Source organism: Propithecus coquereli, unplaced genomic scaffold (assembly GCF_000956105.1).
Source record: "Propithecus coquereli isolate 6110/MARCELLA unplaced genomic scaffold, Pcoq_1.0 Scaffold51, whole genome shotgun sequence".
Classification (NCBI taxonomy): domain Eukaryota; kingdom Metazoa; phylum Chordata; class Mammalia; order Primates; family Indriidae; genus Propithecus; species Propithecus coquereli.
In genome coordinates this window covers 6,630,306-6,651,039 of record NW_012150952.1, presented here as the reverse complement: position 1 = coordinate 6,651,039, position 20,734 = coordinate 6,630,306, and the positions used below count along the sequence as shown (strand labels likewise).

General features: G+C 44.1%; 1 protein-coding gene across 3 annotated transcripts in view; it reads right to left on the bottom strand.

The window, feature by feature from the left end:
• FHOD3 (formin homology 2 domain containing 3) overlaps window positions 1-20,734 on the bottom strand; it is a 447,358-nt gene that overhangs the window by 236,016 nt on the left and 190,608 nt on the right. For all 3 annotated transcript variants that reach the window (XM_012656604.1, XM_012656605.1, XM_012656603.1), the window contains exon 5: window positions 13,076-13,181. In XM_012656604.1, the coding sequence (XP_012512058.1) occupies window positions 13,076-13,181 (106 nt within the window). The remainder of the gene's footprint in view (window positions 1-13,075; window positions 13,182-20,734) is intronic.

Below are 20,734 nucleotides of genomic sequence, written 5' to 3'. Positions count from 1 at the left end.
ACTCACAGAGTACTTGGGATATTTTTCAAATAAATCCCTTTTTAAGAGAAATTATGCTTATTTCTCAGTGCATGATTAGTCAGAAAATCAGATTTAGGCCAGCTGACAACATGCCTCTCTCCTTTGGCTTAAGGAGTGTAACAGCAACAGCTGTTCTCACCAGTTGACTGGGCACAGTTCCCCAGAGGACAGTCAGAGGGGCCTTCAGCCGGAGAATGCCCCCAGGACCCCTCCATCCTTGTTCCCCAGGACCACAGCGTCCACAAGCAGCTTCTATGGACTATCTGCTTGTCCAAGCAGGTGGAGAACTGACTGTGCTTCTTAACACATCTAGAAGGTTAATATCTTAACTACGACTTACAAAAGATCCAGCCATTCTTGGTTCCAAGCACCTTTCACATTAAGACTTCAACTGATGTAGCAAGGATTTGTAATGCACATGAAATTCAGAACCCAAACCATAAAGTTACATGTCTCCTTTATTTTCAAGGCTGATAATGCCTAGAAACCCTTGTGCTGTCTTTTGCCTCCACGAGAATGAGTATTTAACTCAAGTACTACCTTTCATGTTTTATGAATTTCCCATGAAACACGATACGTTAAGCTGATTCTATAAAAAACGAAAAGCTGAATCATGAAAAGCAAACATGTTGAACTAAGCAAAGAATAGCTGTCTTTGAAACAGAGAATACAGGATTGAACTACTTAAAATTTATCATCCACCTTTGGAAACATAAAGCTGACGCAAGCGAAGTCGAGAGGGGAAAAAAAAAGAAGACTTCAGGATTTTCATTCAAAACCTAACTTAAAACTGCGTTTTTGTGTGCATCCATCCTTACTGGATGGCTCCTATCCTAAGCCACCGCCAAGTTCCTTGTGAGAGGGGCCTGGGCCAAGCCACCCCGTCTCCCACTGCAGTCATCCACAGCATGGAGCATCTCCTAAATGAGTGAGCAGGAGATGCACAGTCAAGGGAAGGCCTGAAGACATGCCCGGTGCCCATGTCCATCCTCACCTTAAGGTGGTCCAAGGATCTTTTCTTAAAACTCGGCCCAATCTTGATAAGGCTGCCATGTTTTCACGTGACACTAGCATATTAGAAGATACTGGTCTTCCTTCTGAATCACCTTCTCCTCCAGTCACTCATGTGTGTGGCAGAGAGTCCTTGTATCTGAGTGGGCATGGATGTCAAAGTTTTAGAGACCCAAATGAGCCACCACCACTCGCATGAGGGTCTGCACAGACCACATGAGAGGATCACACAAGACGACATGTTGGCATCAAGGGGAATTCAGCTTGATGAACTAAAAAGCCCAGGAAGAAAACAGAAAATCTGCTACCCTCATGAAACCTTCCCTACCCACATCCCCCACCAAAGACCTCTGCCTCTTCTGAGCTCACATAGTATCTTGTATCAATGTTAGAGCGGGTCCAGATGGCCTTGTGTTGTGATTCGTTGTGTGTAACAGTATTCATTTTCTAATTCTGTGTAACAAATTACCACAAACTTAGCAGCTTTAAGCCAACACACATTTATCTCACAATTTCCATGGGGTGGAAGCCCAGGCACAGCTTAGCCAGGTCCACTGCTCAGGGTCCCACAAGGCTGCAATCAAGGTGTCAGCTGGGGCTGTGGTCCCATCTGAGGCTTGGGGTCCTCTTCCAAGCTCATGTGGTTGTTGGCAGAATTCATTTCCTTGCAGCTGTAGAGCTCACGGCAACTTGCTTTTTCAAGGTCAGCAAAAGGGAGTCTTCAACTTCTAGACTTTTTTGAAGGGATTCATCTGTTTAAGCCCATCTCTACCTAGGATAATTTTCCTCTTTGATTCTAAAATCAACAGATTTGGGATCTTAAATACCTCCGCAAAACCCTTTCACCTCTGCCCTATAATGAAACCTAATCACGGTTGCATGATGTTCACATATCTGTGGTATTCACAGGCCAGGCTTGCACTCGAGGGAAGGGAATTACATAGGGTGTATGGGGCGAAGGAATCTTTCGGGCCACTTTAGAATTCTGTCTACCACAGTATTTATGTCACTCCCCCTACTACATTCTAAGCTCACTCTCCTGCACACCTTATTCTTGGCTTGATGGCACAAACTCGTAATTATTTAGTTTGCATTGTTCTCTGCATCCTTAACTCTGACCCCAAAGTGACTGACTCACAGAAAGCAATCAAGTAACACTCACTGATGAATGAACTAGCCAGCTGATCTTATTTATTTAGGCCCCCCAAATACAGATACACTGGGGGCTACCAACTGTTAAAAAGCAATGAAATCTAAAACTTGGAAGAAGCCAGTATTTATTCAACCCTCCGGATTAAGATTTGGCAAAGCTGTGAAAAGACAAGAAAGAGGATCTAAAAAGGCAGGTGCGGGCCAGCAAGATGCACACAGGGACAGAAACTGAACCACGCTGGGAATGTAGGCAGATACAAGGGAAGTCAGGTTGTCAGCAAAGCGAGGGCAGACCTGCCTGTGGGCACTCTCCTGGCACCAACCTGCCGCTCCAACCCTGCTTCCGTTTGACCAATGCACCTGATGCCCTGGTGCTTCCCTAGCCCTCCTGGCTCCTGGTCCTCAGGGGGTGGGGAAAGCAGCAAACCCACCAGGGTGTCCTGCACCCCGGGTCTTACCATGCACCTGTGAATTCCTGAATGTAAACCAACACTAACCCTGCCAATCCTTCAAAATTCTGCATATCCACACAAATACTAGCCTCTTAAGGCTAAGGGCAGTTCATCTTCCTTTTCAAGAACTTAGCTGGGATCTATGTCATGTAACCAGATGGCCTTCTTTGAAGCTGAAACAGGACAATATATGCTTGGTAACAGCCTGGGATCCTACAGCAATTAACAAAGAGCATGCAGAAGAGGGAAAGTCAAACAGCTCTGCGTTCATTCCTTCTGCTTTTTATGCTGTGTTTAGAATCACAGAATCTTACACCTGGAAGGGCTCTAAGAGGTCATCCAGTAGTAACTGACCCGAAGCCTAGAAGCCCTAACAGACCACCTGGTCTCTGCTAGAGCACTTCCAAAGCAAAGTAGTGTGTTCTACAACCAGTGGCTGGAAACCTCACTGCCACACACCTGTTTGAAATCAACTCAACAAACATTCTGAAAATGACTAGTATTCTCCCGAAGAACCAAATACCAAATCTAGTATTCCTGCCCTCACTGCCTGCCCTCCCAAGCTGTTGACAGACATCACTAATCAGCTTCGGCGCTCTTTCCTGCTGATGCTGGACGTGGCCTCAGAATCCTCAGCAGACTGCTCCAGAAAGGCACCGCTGATCAATTTACATTGGCAAGAGAAATAAACTCATTTTCCAACTCTGTTCTTGCAACTTGTCTTCAGTCAAAAATCACTCTCTTATAACTCCTCCTTCTTGCTCCTAGTCTGCCTTTAAAAGCAAAAATTTTACCGCCTCCTCTAAAAACAACCCCTTATTTATCTAAATCCATCTAAACTCTTCCCCCACACTTAAGCCCTTGCAGGCTCAAGTCAGCCCCAAGGGCAAGGTTACCTGGGAGGACAAAGAGTGGAGCTACAGTCCTAGGAGCATCAGGGTACCCCAGCAGTGTTTCAGGGAACCCTGGGGCCCAGACGGCACCAGTGGCAGACATGACTCCGTGCAGCGGAGAGGACAGGCAGTAGGCTCCAGAAACGGGTCAGGACAACCTACCATGTGAGCAGTTTTGGGAGAGTCCAGTGTTAAGGAGCTATGGATAGTAGAGTTAGGGTTAAGATACCAAGAATAATGAGATAAGGAGGATATTGAAAACCGAAGTAAATATAAACCCCTCTAACTCACACTTGATCATTATCGTATGATTGCTGTCTCCCATTTCGCATGTCCTGATCACGCACACACGCTTCTCAGTATAAAGTCTGCGCTTACCCACAATCACTCATAAAACACCGAACAAGAGCAGGACAGAGTTCCATGGCACAGCTCTGGGGACTCCTCTCCCGCTCATTCATTCAATTTTTTTCATCAACTATCTGTTGAATATCTCTGAGGTGCCAAAGAGCAGGCTGAGGCTGGGGCTGCAAAGGCCATGATGACACTTTTCCTACCACGAAGGAACTCATAGTCCACCTGTCTCAGAGGTGGGTAAATAACTCCTCCAAATATAAAACAGGTATAATCCACATTTGCATGTATTTTATCTGTATAAACCATGACATATTTAAAATCAAGATATACACCATAGTAGATATACAATGATCTACTGAACTAGCAAAATTATCAAAAAGAAAATTCAAGAATTTGGCATTTTTTGCTAAGTACCAAAACCAAATCAGTCTGTGTTATGGTGCTTCAGAACCAGAGCTGGTGGGCTACAATCTTCAGATAGGCAAATTCCAGCTCTCTCAAATCATAATATGAGTACAAATTGGCAGCTTCCTCAAGAGCAGTGACTTTCCTTTCTCTGCAGATGTTCTACCATTCGTCTATTCCCTCACTCAGCCAACTGTCACTGAGCTGAAATGTGCCTGGCACCGAGGACATCACAGAGCAAGGATGGAAAGTGCCACACAAGCAGCCAAGTATGGTGCAGGGAGTTAGCCTATATTGTATGTTCAGTAAATATTATAATCAGTGAGGTAAGCATCAGGACCAGGGCATGCACAGAGGGCCAAACCACTGGCAGGCCAGGGAAGGTCCCCTGGGCATCCTGGTACCTGAACCCCACTTTGAAGGATGAGCAAGCAGCAAAGGATAATGTGTGAACCACATGAAGAGTGGTGAGCCAGGGACTTGCAAGCACAAGCCCAGGCCTGCAGGGAAGAACACAACCCTCCCTGGGATGTCGGGGATGGGGCCACAGTGGACCATACAGATACACTAGGGCAGGAAAAGGTGGATCTACCCACATGGAAGGGCCAGGACCTCATCCTGAGGATGGAAGGAGCCACTGGAGGATCTGAACCAAGGACTGAGGAGGCCAGATCAGCAATGTAGAAGGTCAACGCATGCAACAGCAGGCAACATGGTTCAAAGGTAGGCAGGATTAAATGCAGAGAAACCAGTTAGGAGGCTGGTAGAGCAGCTTAGGAAAGAGCAAATGATGGTCTGAACTCAAAAACTAGAACTGGGAACAAAAAATAGATTAAAGAACCTGAAAGGGAGGGAAAGGTAGAGAAGCCCGAATGTAGTGGCTGATGATTACAGAGGGTCAGTGAGAGAGAGGGGTCTAGGAGGCCCCCAGGGGAGCTGACTTGAACATGATGGATGACTGTGCTCTTGACTGGGATGATGAGCACAGCTGTCGAGAGCTAACTGGGGTGTGATGATGTTGGGTTCAGGTCTGGACATGGTGCACTGGGGATGGAGACACCCAGCACACACCGGCTCCACAGGACTGGGGCATCGCAGAGGAACCTGGGCTGGGGGTCTTGTGCACATCCATGGCAGAGGAAGCCACAGCGTCAGGAGGTTGGCCCAATCTACCAGGAGCCCTGGAGACTTCAAAATGAAGGATCTAGAAACGTACCAACAGATATTTCCCCAGCAAATCCCAGCCCCAAAAAATAGTTTTAACCCATACTTAGGGCCAGGTTTAAATTTTTCTTATGACATTTGTTCTATCGTAAGCCTGGATTTACAAATAGAAACCCCGTGAAAGACCACACGTGCCATAAAGTTATAGCCAAGGAAATAACGATTGCACTTCAAGGTACACCTAGCCAACAGTGTCTCTGGAAAAGTCTACTGAGCAAGGAGAAGAGGACAGTGAGGAGGTACATCTTCAGTATGAATTAAGCGGAGAAATTCCTGAACACGCAGCAGTAAGAATTGGTCATGGAAAATTCCACACTCTGTATAGGAATGGCCAGATAACTGTTTTTCTTTCTTCCTTCTCAATATCAAATAAAAGAAGGAAGACAGAAGCTTCTAGTAGAGATCACAATTCTAGAGAAATCTCTTTTGCCAAGACTGAGACAGAAAAGGCTTTGTAAATGAAGGACTCAGAGGCACGATTACGAGAGATTGCAAGGGATTTTTGTTGTTCTTGTGCAAATTGGCCTGAATTTCAGGAGAGATGGATTCTATATAGAATGCAAGGTGAACTTTAAGAAGCATCCAACCAGTCTAAAAGTGAGTCAAATTAAGATTAAATTATGATGATAATATTAAGTTAAACCATACAACTCTGCCGTTTCTGTATTAAAAAGATGGTCAAGTATTAGCAACTTGGTTTGACCTAAAGATGCTCCAGGTTAGAGATAATGTTCACCAGGGCCACCCGGCTGTGTACTTCTTTGTAAATGCTGCTCTACATGAAGTATTTCTGTTACCACTTACTGCTTGCTATGTTCAACAGTATTCATAATCAATTTTTACTTTAGAAAAATTAAAACTTGAAAGAAAAAGCCTTATTAATCATGAACTAAAGTTACCCAGAGACAAGCATTCTCAATGACAGGAAAAAATAATACCTTGGAAGGGGTAAGAGGGAAAACCAAATCATCTTTAAAGCGGGAAGTACCTACCTAGAGTTGGAAACTGATGGTGAATACCATATTTGCTACTGATCATGGTGAGGGGCCCAGGCTCGTGGATGGCACCTGCCCCACCCACACTATATCCCAGGCCTCTTCTACTCAGAGCTAAGGAGCAACCAAGGGCACTTCGTCCCATCAAAGGTCAGAATCTGGCTCTGGCCTTCCCTTGCTTCCTCTGGCAGGAGCTCCCTCCCCCACCCAGCCGTGGTGCCCCTGGGCACAGCGCTGTGGACTGACAGGATGTCAGGGCACAGACCATGAGCAATGACAATGTAGATAATTTAGCACTTCCAGGAAAAATGGCAGCACAGTGAGGAGCCTTCACATCTCCCTCCCTCCATATCTACCCAAATGATCAATGAAAAGTACAAGTGGACAAGAGGTTCCATGAGCCCTGAGACTAGGGGTACCCACACCCCAGCGACTTTGGCAGGTCCAACCAGATACAGCAGAGACGGCAGCTGGCCCCACATGAACACTGGGGCCGGTACCCAGCTGTGTCCCGCGGGAAATGCAGTGCTATAGAAAATTATGCAGAAAAGCTGGGCAAATATACGATACACCCCCTGGTCTGGGCAGGCCAGGGGACAGATGTGAAGTGTGCTAATTTCAGTGCATTTGGGGGACCCTGTGCTTGAATAGGCTGGAAGAGGAAGGACACAAGCACAGGTCTCAACTCATGTCTGGCCCAGTTTTTTAAGAGGGTGCAGGGCTGATGAAAGGTGGTAGAGGGGTGGCAAGAAGGGCCATAGATGGGACACGCAAAAGACTCAGGGAAGCATTTGTCACCCCACACCAACAGCAGCAGCTGAGAGTGACTCGGCCTCCCTCTCTCCCCACAAACAGTGCAGGCTGTGGCTTCCCTGCCCTGACCAAACTCCCCAGCAGTGTGGCTGGTTCACCCTGGAGGCCGCATCCCAACAGTGTGCCAAAGTGGGGGTGAGAGAGAGGCCAGGCCGAGGTCAGAGCCAGCCAGGGCACAGAGAAAACGAGACACCAAAAGCAGAGGTTTCAACAACCATGGATGGACGAAAAAACAAACAACACATGGAGACACGTACTCTGGCTGCGAGTGGTTCGGCTCTTCTAGCCCTCCCCGGCCACACCCCGCAGGCCCTATGTTTGCCTACAGCTTCCAGTTTTTCAACAAAAGTCAGAGAACCATGTTTTCATGTCAAATCTCCCAGTTTTTAAATGTTCATAATTATTCCAAAATTTTTAAATATACCAGATAGGGTGCACAAAATACCTGCAGGCTTAATATGGCCCCATGGGCTGCCAATTGGTGTCTGCTACAATGATTTCCCACTGAGAACAGTCCCTGCCACACCCACGCAGGAGGAGGAGAGACATTGAGGGAGGACTGACCCCACCCTCAACACTGGCCTCAACCCACCTGGGGCTGGCGACACCACCAGGACACTGCATCATCCAAGCCAAAGCCTAGCCATGCAGCTGCCGTGATTAATCCCTGAAGTCCAGACAGAGAGCAGAAAGCCCTCCTGGCAAGAGACAGGACAGAGGACATTTCCTCTGAGCCAGGTGGGTGGGACACAGCACCAGTATAAGGAGGTTGAGGAGCACCAGGCTTGGCCCTTCAGTGGAAAAGACGGTGGCTGAGGATCTAACCTTACCTCGGGAAGCAATACACTCTTTCCCCTGCTCCTGTTTCCCCACCTTGGGCCACTTCGGTGCCCTCCCTAACCTCTAGTCTGAACCCAACCTCCACCTTCCTCCTTTGCTCTGAAATGCCAAAATACAAACTTCAGTTTTTCTGGGATGGAGGATGCTGGTTTAATTACCATGTGATCATTTTGTACCACTGCCTTCCCTCGAATGTCATTCAATCTCTTTCTACACTATGAGATTCGTTTTTGGTGCTGCAGATGCCTACAGAGACCACCTGACCACACATCCTGATCCTCATTAGAGGAGCCCCTAATATGCATAGCACTTAGGGGGGTTTTTTCTATATAGGGGAATATAGTTGACTCTGGTTCCAATTTTTCCAAAGAAGCCTGAAATCTGGACTTTTTAATCTGTCAAGTCTTAAATGTTGACAACCATTAAAACAGTTTAAAAACACATTATGGGGGCAAACAAAATATCTGCAGTATTCTCCTAATCGGAAAGGATTGAGCTAAATGACTTTTAAGATCTCGTCCAGCTTTTAAAATAATTCTAATAATGATTGAGGTGATTTATGATTAATTGGCATTTGGCTTTAGGTGAAATGACCAAAGCAAATTTCTCCATGTAAAACTAGCCCAGAGGAAGCAGTTTTCCTTGAGGTACAGCCAGAAAGGGCAGCTGGTCTTCCTGTTTCTACCTACCTTTTTCTCTTGTCCCATCCACAGGATGTCATACATCTGCAACTTCTAAACATACAAGATACATGTGATTCAACATATAAAATGTGCCACACAGAGCACCTCACAGGGACCTGCTTCAGGGCAAGGTTGTATCTTGGTTTCATCGTCACAGCCCGAGGGCCTGGTGGTGCGTGGCCCATAGCGAAGGCTCAGAAACGTCTGCGGAAAGGTTAAGTCCGTAGGAATATACCACTCTACGTCCTCCCTTCCCTAAGAATAATTGTGAGGCACAAAATTCCACAGTAGATTTCTATTAAATACAGGCCATCCTGAAAAACTTTAGATCATTAGCTATAACCATCCAAGAATAATAAGTCAGATAAATATTATTCCTGCGTGTTGTGCAGTTAAGACCTCTTCCCAGCAGCCTGCTCACGTTTCTGGAGAGCGCTTGGCTACACTGTAACTCAAACCTATCTTTACCTCTCAGCAGATACATCAGCATGTGAAAGCAAAGGATGCCTGGGCCTTAAAAAAAAAAAAAAAAAAAAAGCTGACAGAGCACTGAGTTAAAAAATAAAGATAAATTAAAAGTTCTAAAAGCATATGTGGATAAGCGCTGGGTTCTCCCCATGCTCGTTTCCTTTGGGTCTGTGGGACTCCCACAGAGCTCCGGAGGCGATTGTATGAAGGGCACACTCCTCCAGACACTCAGCCAGCCCGCCCACCTTACCACTGGCAATGTAGTTTTTAAACGCTGTCTTGACCCAGTTTGGAGGCCCTGGCTAGAGGCCGGTCAGTTCCCCTTGTCCAGCAGCACATTAAGTCCACACCACAACCCTCTCCCACATTGGGCCCTCACACCCCTAGACGGGACCAACCGCTCCACAGACATCCTGTGCCCCAGAGTCAGTCCTGAGCCCACTTGCCCGCCCCGCCCACGTGCCCTTCGAAAGCACAATGCAGGCGTCCACCACAGGCCCCCTTCCCTCTGCCTCCTCACCCACCCCTGTGCTTCCCGAGTGGCCCGTGTGGGGGGCTGTGAGTGACAAAACTGCAAAGCCTTTTCCAGTCTCTCTCTCTCCATCTGCATCTGGCCTCGCCAGGCCCTACCCAAGATAACATGGTAAAACATGGCTGGACCAATAAAAAAGCAATTCATAGGCTGTTCTTCACTGCAAATGTCCAGTGGCTGCCGTCAGCTGAATGCAACTTAAAAAAAGTCCACATGAGAAATTCTTCAAAGCGACGAAAGGATGACTCAATGTATGGGCTAGGAAAAATGACAGCTTCTTTGTATAAAAACACAAGAGTCACACCCCAAGCAATCTGTCATTTACATCCCTTGGAATTTACTTTCCAGGTGGGGGCTTCAGTCAGGTACATCAAAATGTGCGATGGCTGGGCACAGCGCCCTGGTTACCCAGGTCTTCTGAGACTTAGCTGGCAGGGGGCAGGCACACAGCACCTCCATTCTGTGGAAAGCAGAACATCTTGCCGTAACGTGAATGGCAGCGAGCGCTTGCTCATTTTCCACCTGGTGAACCTTCTGGTCTCCAGTAAATGGACACTACTGGAAAGCAAAACATGAAGGCAAGGACCTGGTGGTGATAACAGAAACGTGGGGCCTCCTCACGTTTTTGGAAGAGCTGCCTGAAGCCAGGGTCTCACCTCACTGGCATTTTCTACACAGACAGAGAAGCAGCAGGTGGTTGACGGGGCTCTGCCTGGTCAAGAGTGGGTATTCTGATGCTTAAACATGCAGAAACTGCCTTTGGCATCTTTCTAGTACAGGTGAGAACACTGCAAATTAAGCCATTGCAAGCTTCATGACAAACGTTCACTAAGGTAGAGAGCGTGGATGAAGTTCCCTATGTCAACACCATTTTCATTGCCAGGAAGTCCAATTCACACCATTCACCATTGGGACCTTATGTGGCCAGCGAGTGTAACTTGTCCTATACAAGGGTTCCCTCAGTAGCTCGCAGGCCATGGGTGGGAAGGCACTCACTGCTGCTTGCTAGGAGGGGCTTTCTAAGCTTTGTTGAGTTTTCTGTTCCTAACTTCCTCTGTGTGGCTAGAACTCAAGCCCAAAGCCCACATCTGTCTTTGCTGTCTCCCCTGTGGAGTCTAGGAAGCCAAACCCTCAACTTTGCCAGTCTCCCTTGCAGCTACAGAGGGTCATGTGTTCCAGTTCTAATCCACGGGAGGTCTGGGGAAGGGGCAGATTCTGACACAATTTTTGCCTTCCTGATAAAAGGGGCTGACCACAGCTGGCAGAGCCAACCCCTTGCCCATGCTTGCATGTAGATAAATGTAGATGCTTATACCAATGATCACTCTACAGAAATGCACACATACGCTTCTAGATAATAGTCAGAAAAATAAACATGTAGATGGTTATAACATTAGTTCCATAGACATGTGTCTCTGTTGTTGGGGGTGGCATTTTTTAGTAAAGTTAAAATGATGTATGCTTTAAACATTAACAAAAAATATATTGTCCATGTGGAACCACTATTCAGAATTAGGCAATCTTAGGTATATGTCTTGCCACGTGGTTCAATATGTAGGTGTCCATATTATACCTGGAAAATAAACTAGAGGAAGTTCTCCCACCCTTATTTCTGTGCCTTCCTCTATTCTAGGTGTTGGACCAATGTGAACAGAAATACGAGGATGAGCATCCAAACCTGCACCGGTCTTTTTAGACACAGAAAGATGGCTACATTTGGCTGCAAGGCAGCAAGACAGAGTTTGTGGTTCATTTGTCTACACATACCATAACAGCTTTCATATCAATGCTTGAATTATATAAGGACAGAAGTCATAAAATTCATCAATAAAGCATCTCTACTGACAACTGGCAATTGGGGATCTACTACAAGCTCAGGGAAAGCCTCAATGGGGACAAAAGGAACTGACCCCAGCCTCACAAACACCACCGAGAACACGGCACAGCAAAAGTGGGCTGAGGCACCTTCCTCCCACATGCACAGTTGGCATTTATCAAAACGAACAAAAACAACACTGATTTGGGAAAAAAAAAACACCTTTAAATTTTTATTTTTTTTTTTAAACGAGCCCTAAGTTTTCTCTTTTTCGTTTTGTTGCAGGAGAAGGGGAAGGGGGAAGGCCGCGGAGTTCTGATGCACTGGATAACAGCACAGAACATGAGGAATCATTCTCCATGCACAACAAAACAGCCAAAATGACTGTTTCAGTTTGCCTGTCTCATTCAACTCGAACCATCGACATTTTATAGTAAATCACCTTTCATGTACTTTTCCTTCATCGAAGGGAAAAGGGGGTTTTTTCCTTGTATGAACACAGAGCGTGCCGTCTGTGAGGTCACAGGCACAGACGAGGAGGGGAGAGCAGAACCCTGACCAGTCTCGACACGCCCCAGTGCCTGGGCACAGCCGCTGCCTGCGCGCTGGGGAAGTAACTTTATAAGGTAAAGCACTCGACTTGAGCCTTAATTTTTTCCAACTGCAAAATGGAGATAATATTGAACTATATCAAATTTCTCCTTTTATAGTTCAAAACTGTCGATAGCAACAATTTCATATGATCCAACCTAATAATTCCTGCCCTGCCTATTCACAGGTTGTTTTTTTTGTATAACAGGATCAAGTAAAATTATTTATATGAAGGTGCACACGAAATCTACATCTATAAAAAGACCATTAACTTTATGAACTGGAACAGGAATCAGTGCTTCAGACTCCACACGTGCATCGCTTTATAAATGAAATTACAGACGCAGCTTTCAGAATCACTCTTTAAAACGCAAATTCTTGAACCCACTCCAGACCTACCGAATCAGAAACAGGAGGACAAGGTCGGAATGTGCACTTCTGACAAGAGCTCCAGGTGATAACTCAAGTTGGAGAAAATATTTTTTTTCCCAGAGCCATTTTTGGTTTGGGGCAGCTTTCTGCTGAGACGCAGGCGCTACCCGAGCCCATTTAGTGTGTCTCTTCCTCACCAAATACAAAAGATTATAAAGAACCCAGTAAGTAGTGTGTTCTGGTTTCTTAACTCCAGGTGAAAGTAACATTAACTCAGTCACTAACTACTAGGAATTGATAAAACCTGATAAAGATGTCTTAACCACAGGGTTTTTGTACCGCCTCATCCACCAATCCAAGTCTTTTAAAAAGCTCTCAGTATTTAAGTTCCTGGAGGTGAACCCAGACCTCCCCTGCAGCTGGGGGGCTGCGTGCTCGGTCACGACTTACCCCTCAGGATGTAGTTCTGGTGGTTCTGATCGGCCTCCGCTCCCACCTTGATCAAACACGTCAGACCTTCAGCCACCACAAACTCATGCACCAAATCCTTGTCATCCTGGCAGGGAAGAAAAAAAAAAAAAAAAGACTTCAAATACTGTCCCAGTCCATCTTCCACCCCAGCTGTTAAAACTACATGTAAGCCTTTGAAGCCAGAATGGCCCCTAAAGACTGCTCTGCTCTATTCAAATGAAGCATCTTCACCGTTGCCAGAGGAATTTTACCAGTCTTCACATCATGGTTTGCCAAGGACCAATTATTGCCTTCTGGGCAATCTAATAAAGATAAGGCAAATGAATCTCCCAACGGTCAGAAATATTTACAGTATTCTGTTTTTCATTCTTCAAAAATTACCAGGCTCCATTCCCCCACAGGTCCCAACGGGTAGGGGCCACATGAAACTGGCTGTTTTTTAACTACAGGAAACATTTGATTGCAGTGAAGGACTCAAAGCCATTCCTGTGTTCCAAAGACAGTCCTCGAGGATAGTGGTTGCAAAAACGGTCCTGCAAAGGCTCTCTGAGAACGTAAGGAAGCAGCTGCTCCAAGCTCCAGTGCCGTGCTGCTTGCAGGACAAGCAAGGAAGCAGCGCACCCCCTAGGTAGGCTTGCAGACCCCATCATAGAATGACCCCGGAAGTCTCCGGGGTCATCTAATCCGGTGGTTCTTAAAGAGAGGTCTCCAGACCTATCAACTGCAGAAACAAGCAGGAAGAGCATCACCTGGGCACTTGTTAGGCCCCGCCCCTGACCTACCGAATAGGAAGCTATACGGTGAGGCCCAGCACATGCTTAACAAGCCCTCCAGGTGATTCCCAAGTGCTCAGATGTTCTCGCTCTGACTCCTTCACATTAGCATCATCTGGGGAAGGCTTAAAAAGAAACAGGAAGCAGGACCCTACCCAGACGGATTTAATCAGAATTTCTGGGGTGGGACCGAGGCTCTTGTTACTACATTCCCCAGGAAACCCTAAAGGGCAGCCCAAGAACCACTGATCTAATGTTACCTTCTCTTTACAGATGAAGACACCAAGACTCAAGAGTAGCCAACAAACAGAAAAAAAAGTGGCCAAGATAATTTAACTACGTCCATCCAGCCCGCAAACCCAGGCACTTCTCTGTGCACCAAGTTCAGTGGAGCTCTTACGAGAGGGATTTCTCCACCACTCTTTTCCTCAATTGAGATTGATAGATTTCCTCAATTGGACAGTGCCTCATCTCAAATGGAATTAGGATACGGCTGGAACATTCATCTTCAATTATCACAACAGAGCAAAAATAAAAAACCTCAGTGATGTAAACAGTAGAAAGCTTAATGGAATAATGAAAGGTTATTATTATAGGAATAGTCAGCAACCATGGTTTATCTCCAAGAGAGAAAACTAATGTAGATGAACTGGCATAATTCTGTCCCTACATGAAATCAGCCCCTTATTTTGATTTTACGGCATTTTCCAATTACATGGACGGGGGACAAGGTACATGTGGACAGGCTCAGCGAAGGCTCCCTTTGAACCAAGAAAGCACTCCTCAGGGTCAGAGCCGGCTCCGGGGGAGGCTGGGTGAGTGATGCTTGCGCCCTGAACGTAATGAAAGACAGCTGTGTTAACTCAGACTTTAAGATAATCATGGCTTTGGAAGAAAGAGAAAATGGGACAATATCATGAGTTTTTGGAAAATTACTTTACACTCATATGTATAAAGGAAATAAAAAAATAATTCTCTCTCCATCCATATCCTTTTCCACCAGCATATGTGAAAAGTGAACATTCAGATGAGCTCATGTCTAGTCAGAAAGTTTTTCCAAGCATGTAACAAATGTTTATTACTTTAACTAAAACTAGATTCACACATGACTTCATGGTGAAAAAGTGAGAACAAGCTCTCAAGAAACCACTCAAGCTAATCACTAATATTAATATACCAGAGGATTGACTGTCTGGCAAAGGCACTTGGAAAAAACACTGGACAGGCGAGACAGTGTTTATAAAAATAATTCAGAACTTTAAAATTTATGCACGTTATGCAGATAAGGCACTTACGAAAGAGAAATTTATGGATAATAAATGTGGAGAAAATCTTCCACCATTGGCAATGTACTAGATTGTAAACATATACCCTAAAATATGTAGGCATTAATACATGATTTCTAAAATACTGGTTTCAGACTAGAATGTAATCAAAATGTTAATACACTAGCTGATTAAGTGCTGATTGCTTCATTTCAGAATTTTCTATAATATTAGTTATAGAAATTGGTCAACCTTTATTTTTTTTAATAAGTATTGCTCAAGGATTATTCAAGTCAATCTAGATGATTAATGGCTCTGTTTTTTTTAGGCCATTACAGTCTAGGCCTCCACACCTAGAAAATACAAGAGATGATGGAGATACCGATCCATGGTGTGGAAGGCGGTGATCTATGCCCCAGACAGCTCGCTGCCTGTGTAATCCAGCTAATCCCCCGTGCATTGCTGCCGTGGCTGAGGGCTGTTTTGTGCATATGTGTGTGGTCTTCCAAACAGACTATAAACTTCTTGTAACAAGCGCCTTCCTCCTTGCCTACACAGTGCCAACCAGGCTGCTCAAAAATATTTGTATAATGAATAAATAGAAATGACGGCCCTGGGAATTCAGAGAACATATACCATGGAGTGAACTTGATTGAAGGGACGTGCAACAAGAGTCTAAGCATGTTTATTTTATTAACTTTTTCAATTTAGAGAACGTCGAACATACACAAAAGACGACAGAATAGTCTAGTGAACCCCAGGTGCCAATCAGCTGATATGAATCCCGTTCCATGTATCTTACCACCTTCTCCCCAGCCATATTAATCTGAAGCAAATCCCAGTCATCACATCATTTAATCCATAAATATTCCAATATGTACTAACAATAAAAAATTAATACTTGGCCAGGCACAGTGGCTCACGCCTGTAACCCTAGCACTCCAGGAGGCTGAGGCGGGAGGATTACTTAAGGTCAGGAGTTTGAGACCAGCCTAAGCAAGAGTGAGACCCTTTCTCTACTAAAAATAGAAAAAATTAGCCAGGGAACTAAAAATAGAAACAAAAAATTAGCTGGGTGTCATGGTGAGCACCTGTAGTCCCAGCTACTCAGGAGGTTGAGGCAGGAGGATCGCTTGAGCCCAGGAGTTTGAGGTTGCTGTGAGCTAGGCTGACAATACAGCACTCTAGCCCAGGCAACAGAGCAAGACTGTCTCAAATAATAATACTTTTTAAATATTACCAAATGTCCAGTCAGTGACCAAATTTCCAATTGTTTCATAAATACTGTTTTTCATAGTTTGTATTAGGATCCAAATAAGAGCCATTCATGACAATAAGTTGCTATAACTCAAACATCTTTTAATTCATAGGTTTTCTCTATTTTTTTTTTCCCTTGAAATCTGTATGTTGAAGAAACGAGGTCATTTGTCCTGAAGAGTAGCCCACAGTCTGGATTTTGTTGGTTACATCCCTGTGGTGCTGTGTGCCTGTGCCTCTGTCCTAGATCTCTTATAAATTGGTCACTGCATATAGACCCATGACCAGATCCAGGGTTGATTTTGTTGCCGTGACTACATCCTCAGTGGTAGTTTGTATGTCCACAGGGAGGCATGTGATACCAGGCTGTATCTCATTTCCATCAGGTCAGCAGCTCCTGGTGCTCAGCACATAGAGCCATCAATTCATTAGGGGCTGCAAAGTGGTAATATTCTAATGCTATTACTCCTTTTTCATTTACTAGTTAGAATATCCCTACAGATAAGACCTCCTCTCAACTACTGTTTGATTATCCTAAAGTTCATATATGAAAAGGCAAAATAAATGTAAGATTCTAAAACTTAATCATTTTCAAAATAGTGAGCTGGATACTAGCATTTTCCCATAATGAGCTAGTTAACTAGCATCTTTTGCCTATTCTTTTTGCCAATCCCTTGTATTAACATTTTTTAGTAGCATTATAAACTCATCAATTCAAACTTACATGTTTCAATCAATGGCAATTATCACCCTTATTGATGCTAACTGTCCCATCACTGGCCAGCCAGTTGTGGGAAACTTCAATTTGCTTCTTTTGGCAATAATCCTAGTAGTATTTGATAGCTTTCTTGCTCTCTGTATAAGATGTTCCAAGTTTATCACATTTCCTACTCCAGACTTGAAATCAGCCACTTCTCCAAGGAGCTCTGGTCCTTTTGGTGTTTTAGACCATAGTTCTCATTGCTGGCAGTGCTTTTTGCTGACTAAATGATTATCACTTCTAGTTCTTTTCAATAAACAAACTAAAAATATGCTTATTTTCTTGTTTGTTTAGGATAATATATGCCATGGGTTCATTATGATACTTCCAATTAAATTCAGGAATATAGAATTTTTTAACTCAAGAATCCTAATTTTTAAGATTTCTAAGAGTGACAGAATTACAATCTCTCCCCCCCTCATAGACATACACACACACACACACACACACACACACACACACACACACAGTCACAGAATATTAATACCAACACTAGCACCACAAATACAATTATTGTAAACAGTTTTGCTGTTGTTGGGGACTTTGGTGGCTCTGTTTGTTCTAAGGGTATATCCTACCAAACGAGCACAAATTACAGTGTTTTAAAGCCAGTTGGAATAACTCCTATCTGTGTCGTTCTGCCACCAACTGGATACTCAATCAGATGTGAAAGAAGTCAAAGCCAAATGATGGAGACAGGAGGCAGGTTGAGGGACTAAATGAGGTGGGATGAGGTGCACCATGGATGTGGCCCTCTTAGGCACAGAGGCCAGGCTAGCGGCAATCGGGGATCTGAGCTCCAGAGGAGACAAAATGGAAGGTGAAGAAGTTGTGTTTTGTTCAGCTAAGTAAGAGAAAGACATGGATGGATACACTGGAAGTGGAGCTTTCAGACAATTACTACAGCATTTACTAAGAGACAAGAAAGACTGAGGACAGAGACATCTGCGAGAAGACAACTTAATGCCCCCGGTCTATTCACTTATTGAGGTGGTACCAGACACTAAGCTAGGCACCAAAGACCAGGCGCTGAAATCCAGTGGGCGCACAGACTTCTAGACTAGACAGGTGTCGTGTCCTGCAGCACCTTAATTTCTATACAGGTTGAGTATCACCTATCCAGCATGCTTGGGACCAGAAGTGTTTTGGATTTCAGATTTTTTCGGATTTTGGGAACTGTGCATATGCATAATGAGATGGGACCCGAGTCTAAACATGAAATTCACTTATGGTTCATATATACCTCTTACACATAAGCTGAAGGTAATTTTATATAATATTTTTAATAATTTTGTGCATGAAACAGTCTGTGTACACTGAACCACCAGGAAGCAAAGGTGTCACTATCTCAGCCATCCATGTGGACAATCTGTGGTTGTCACCATCATTCCTGCCTCTAAATTCACATGCTACTGATAAGCAATCATTTTCTCACACTTATTCACACATAAGTACTTAACAGTAAGAAATATGACATACCATTAAGACGGTGAAAAAGTAACGTGCTCAGGATAACTAAGCTGCACAGCAGCATCACCAGAATACGTGTATCTGCTGTTAAACAACAGCAGCAGCAAACAATAGCAGGCTTTCGGTCTCGATGCTGTGATTAAAGGTTACTGTACACTGTAATTTATTTTTCTAGGTAAGAAGAAACATCAGAAGTGGTTGAGGAACCAGGAAGTGGGTCCTTTAAGGATGAGAAGGCATTCTGCTGGGTGGCTTTTTCAAATGTTTCATACAAAGTTATCTGCCTCATGAACAACAGCTTTTGTCCTAGGAGTCTCTGTTTCATTGTATAAACTGACATGATTTCTTGTTCTGTTATAAATGCATGCTGCTCCAGTCCTTCAATAAGCCCCTTACACATTTTCACCACGTTGTCTATAGGCATTTTTTCTGCAATGGAAACAACATCATCTTCATTATCACTATTACCACAATCATCTTGATTCAGAACCATTTCTGCTCTTTCATCAGTCAATGAATCAACAATTGGAGCTTCATTATTGAAGTTAAAAACTTCTGTGATGTCCACTTCTTCTGGTTTACTGAAGAACTCTGAGGGTATGGTTTGCCTATGTAAGGAGATCAGACATCCTTTTTTTCCTCACTTGACATACAAAATCCTTCAAAGTCACCACCTTGTTCATCATCGTCGCTGAACACAATCACAGGCCAGAGCCTGTTCCAGGCGTGTGCAACCGTGTCTCCAGTCACTGTGTTCCAAGTGTTGGCAACATACATGATATCCTGCATACTAAACTCGTTTTGAAAACCTCCCACATTCATGCTTCTGCTCACTGCTGCTAGCATGCTGTTCAAGAAAGTGTTTTTATTAGTTACTCTTCATTGATCTAAGGATAACCTGATCACATGGCTGAATTAATGAAGTCATATTTGGGGAAAGTACATGGCATACACATTATTTTTCATAAGAATTTCAGCTGAAGGATGAGCAGAATAGTTGTCAAGGAATAGCAAAATCTTGCAGTCTTTATTCAGTCCAGCTTCCCTGAAGTGAGCATGAACCTCTGGCACAAAATATTTGTAAAACCAATCAGAAAAGATGTCTCCGGTGATCCGTGCCTTTTTGTTAGAATAATGGACTAGTAAGAAATTCACTCCTTAAAATTCACTCAGCAAGGATGCAAGCTTTAGCTTACCGCATCAAATTTACGCTTATGCATGTTTGCTGCATTAGCACATCCTAACACAGTTGTTCTGTCCTTGGCATCCTTAATTCCCGGAGGGGCTGTCTCATCAGTTGCAGTCAGTGTCTTTCTGGAGCTATATATGTCAAAATAGTAATGTTTCATTAGCATGATGGACTTGTTCTGGCATGAGATTTTCATCAGCAGTGACCTTGGAAAACCTGTCAATGAATTTCTCCTCTGCTTTGCGATCAGCAGATGTTTTATCATCACAAATCTTTAAAAAATAATGTCTTTTCTTAAATTTTTTCAACCAGCCTATTGAATATTCAATTCAATTTTCAGTTCATGATAAATCTTTGCTTGTTTCATGACCAGAATACCATTACGCAGCATGTATTCACCACAATGCTGACAGATCCACTCTTTCAATACATGATTGAGATCTTCATTTTTAGTTTTATGCAGTGTTTTTCTATTTTTCATTAAGTTCCATTCATCCCTTTCAGCACAGAACTTCAACAGTTTATCCTCTTGTTTCTTCAGGTCACATATGGTAGGCATTCCAACACCATGCTTTTCTGCAGGATGCTTCACAGACACTGCTGTCCATTTTCTCCAACAAGCTAGCATTCTGTACTACAAATAAATGTAAATGCTTCCTCTTTTTCTTATTACTATTACCCATAGGGGAATTTACAGGCCTTTTTTTTTTTTTTTTTTTGACATTTTCAACAATATCTTTACACCAAAGAGCAGAGAATAAGCAAAAAAGCACAGTGAGTAATGCATGCAGCTCTTGGTCCCATGTGGGGCAACTGTAAGGAACCTTCTGTTGGTGTATCCGACCTGCACAGGTCCATTTTATCACCCTGCATGGCCGTGCTTGCATGGAGAAATCTGAAAAAGATATAGCCCAGCTGAAGGGG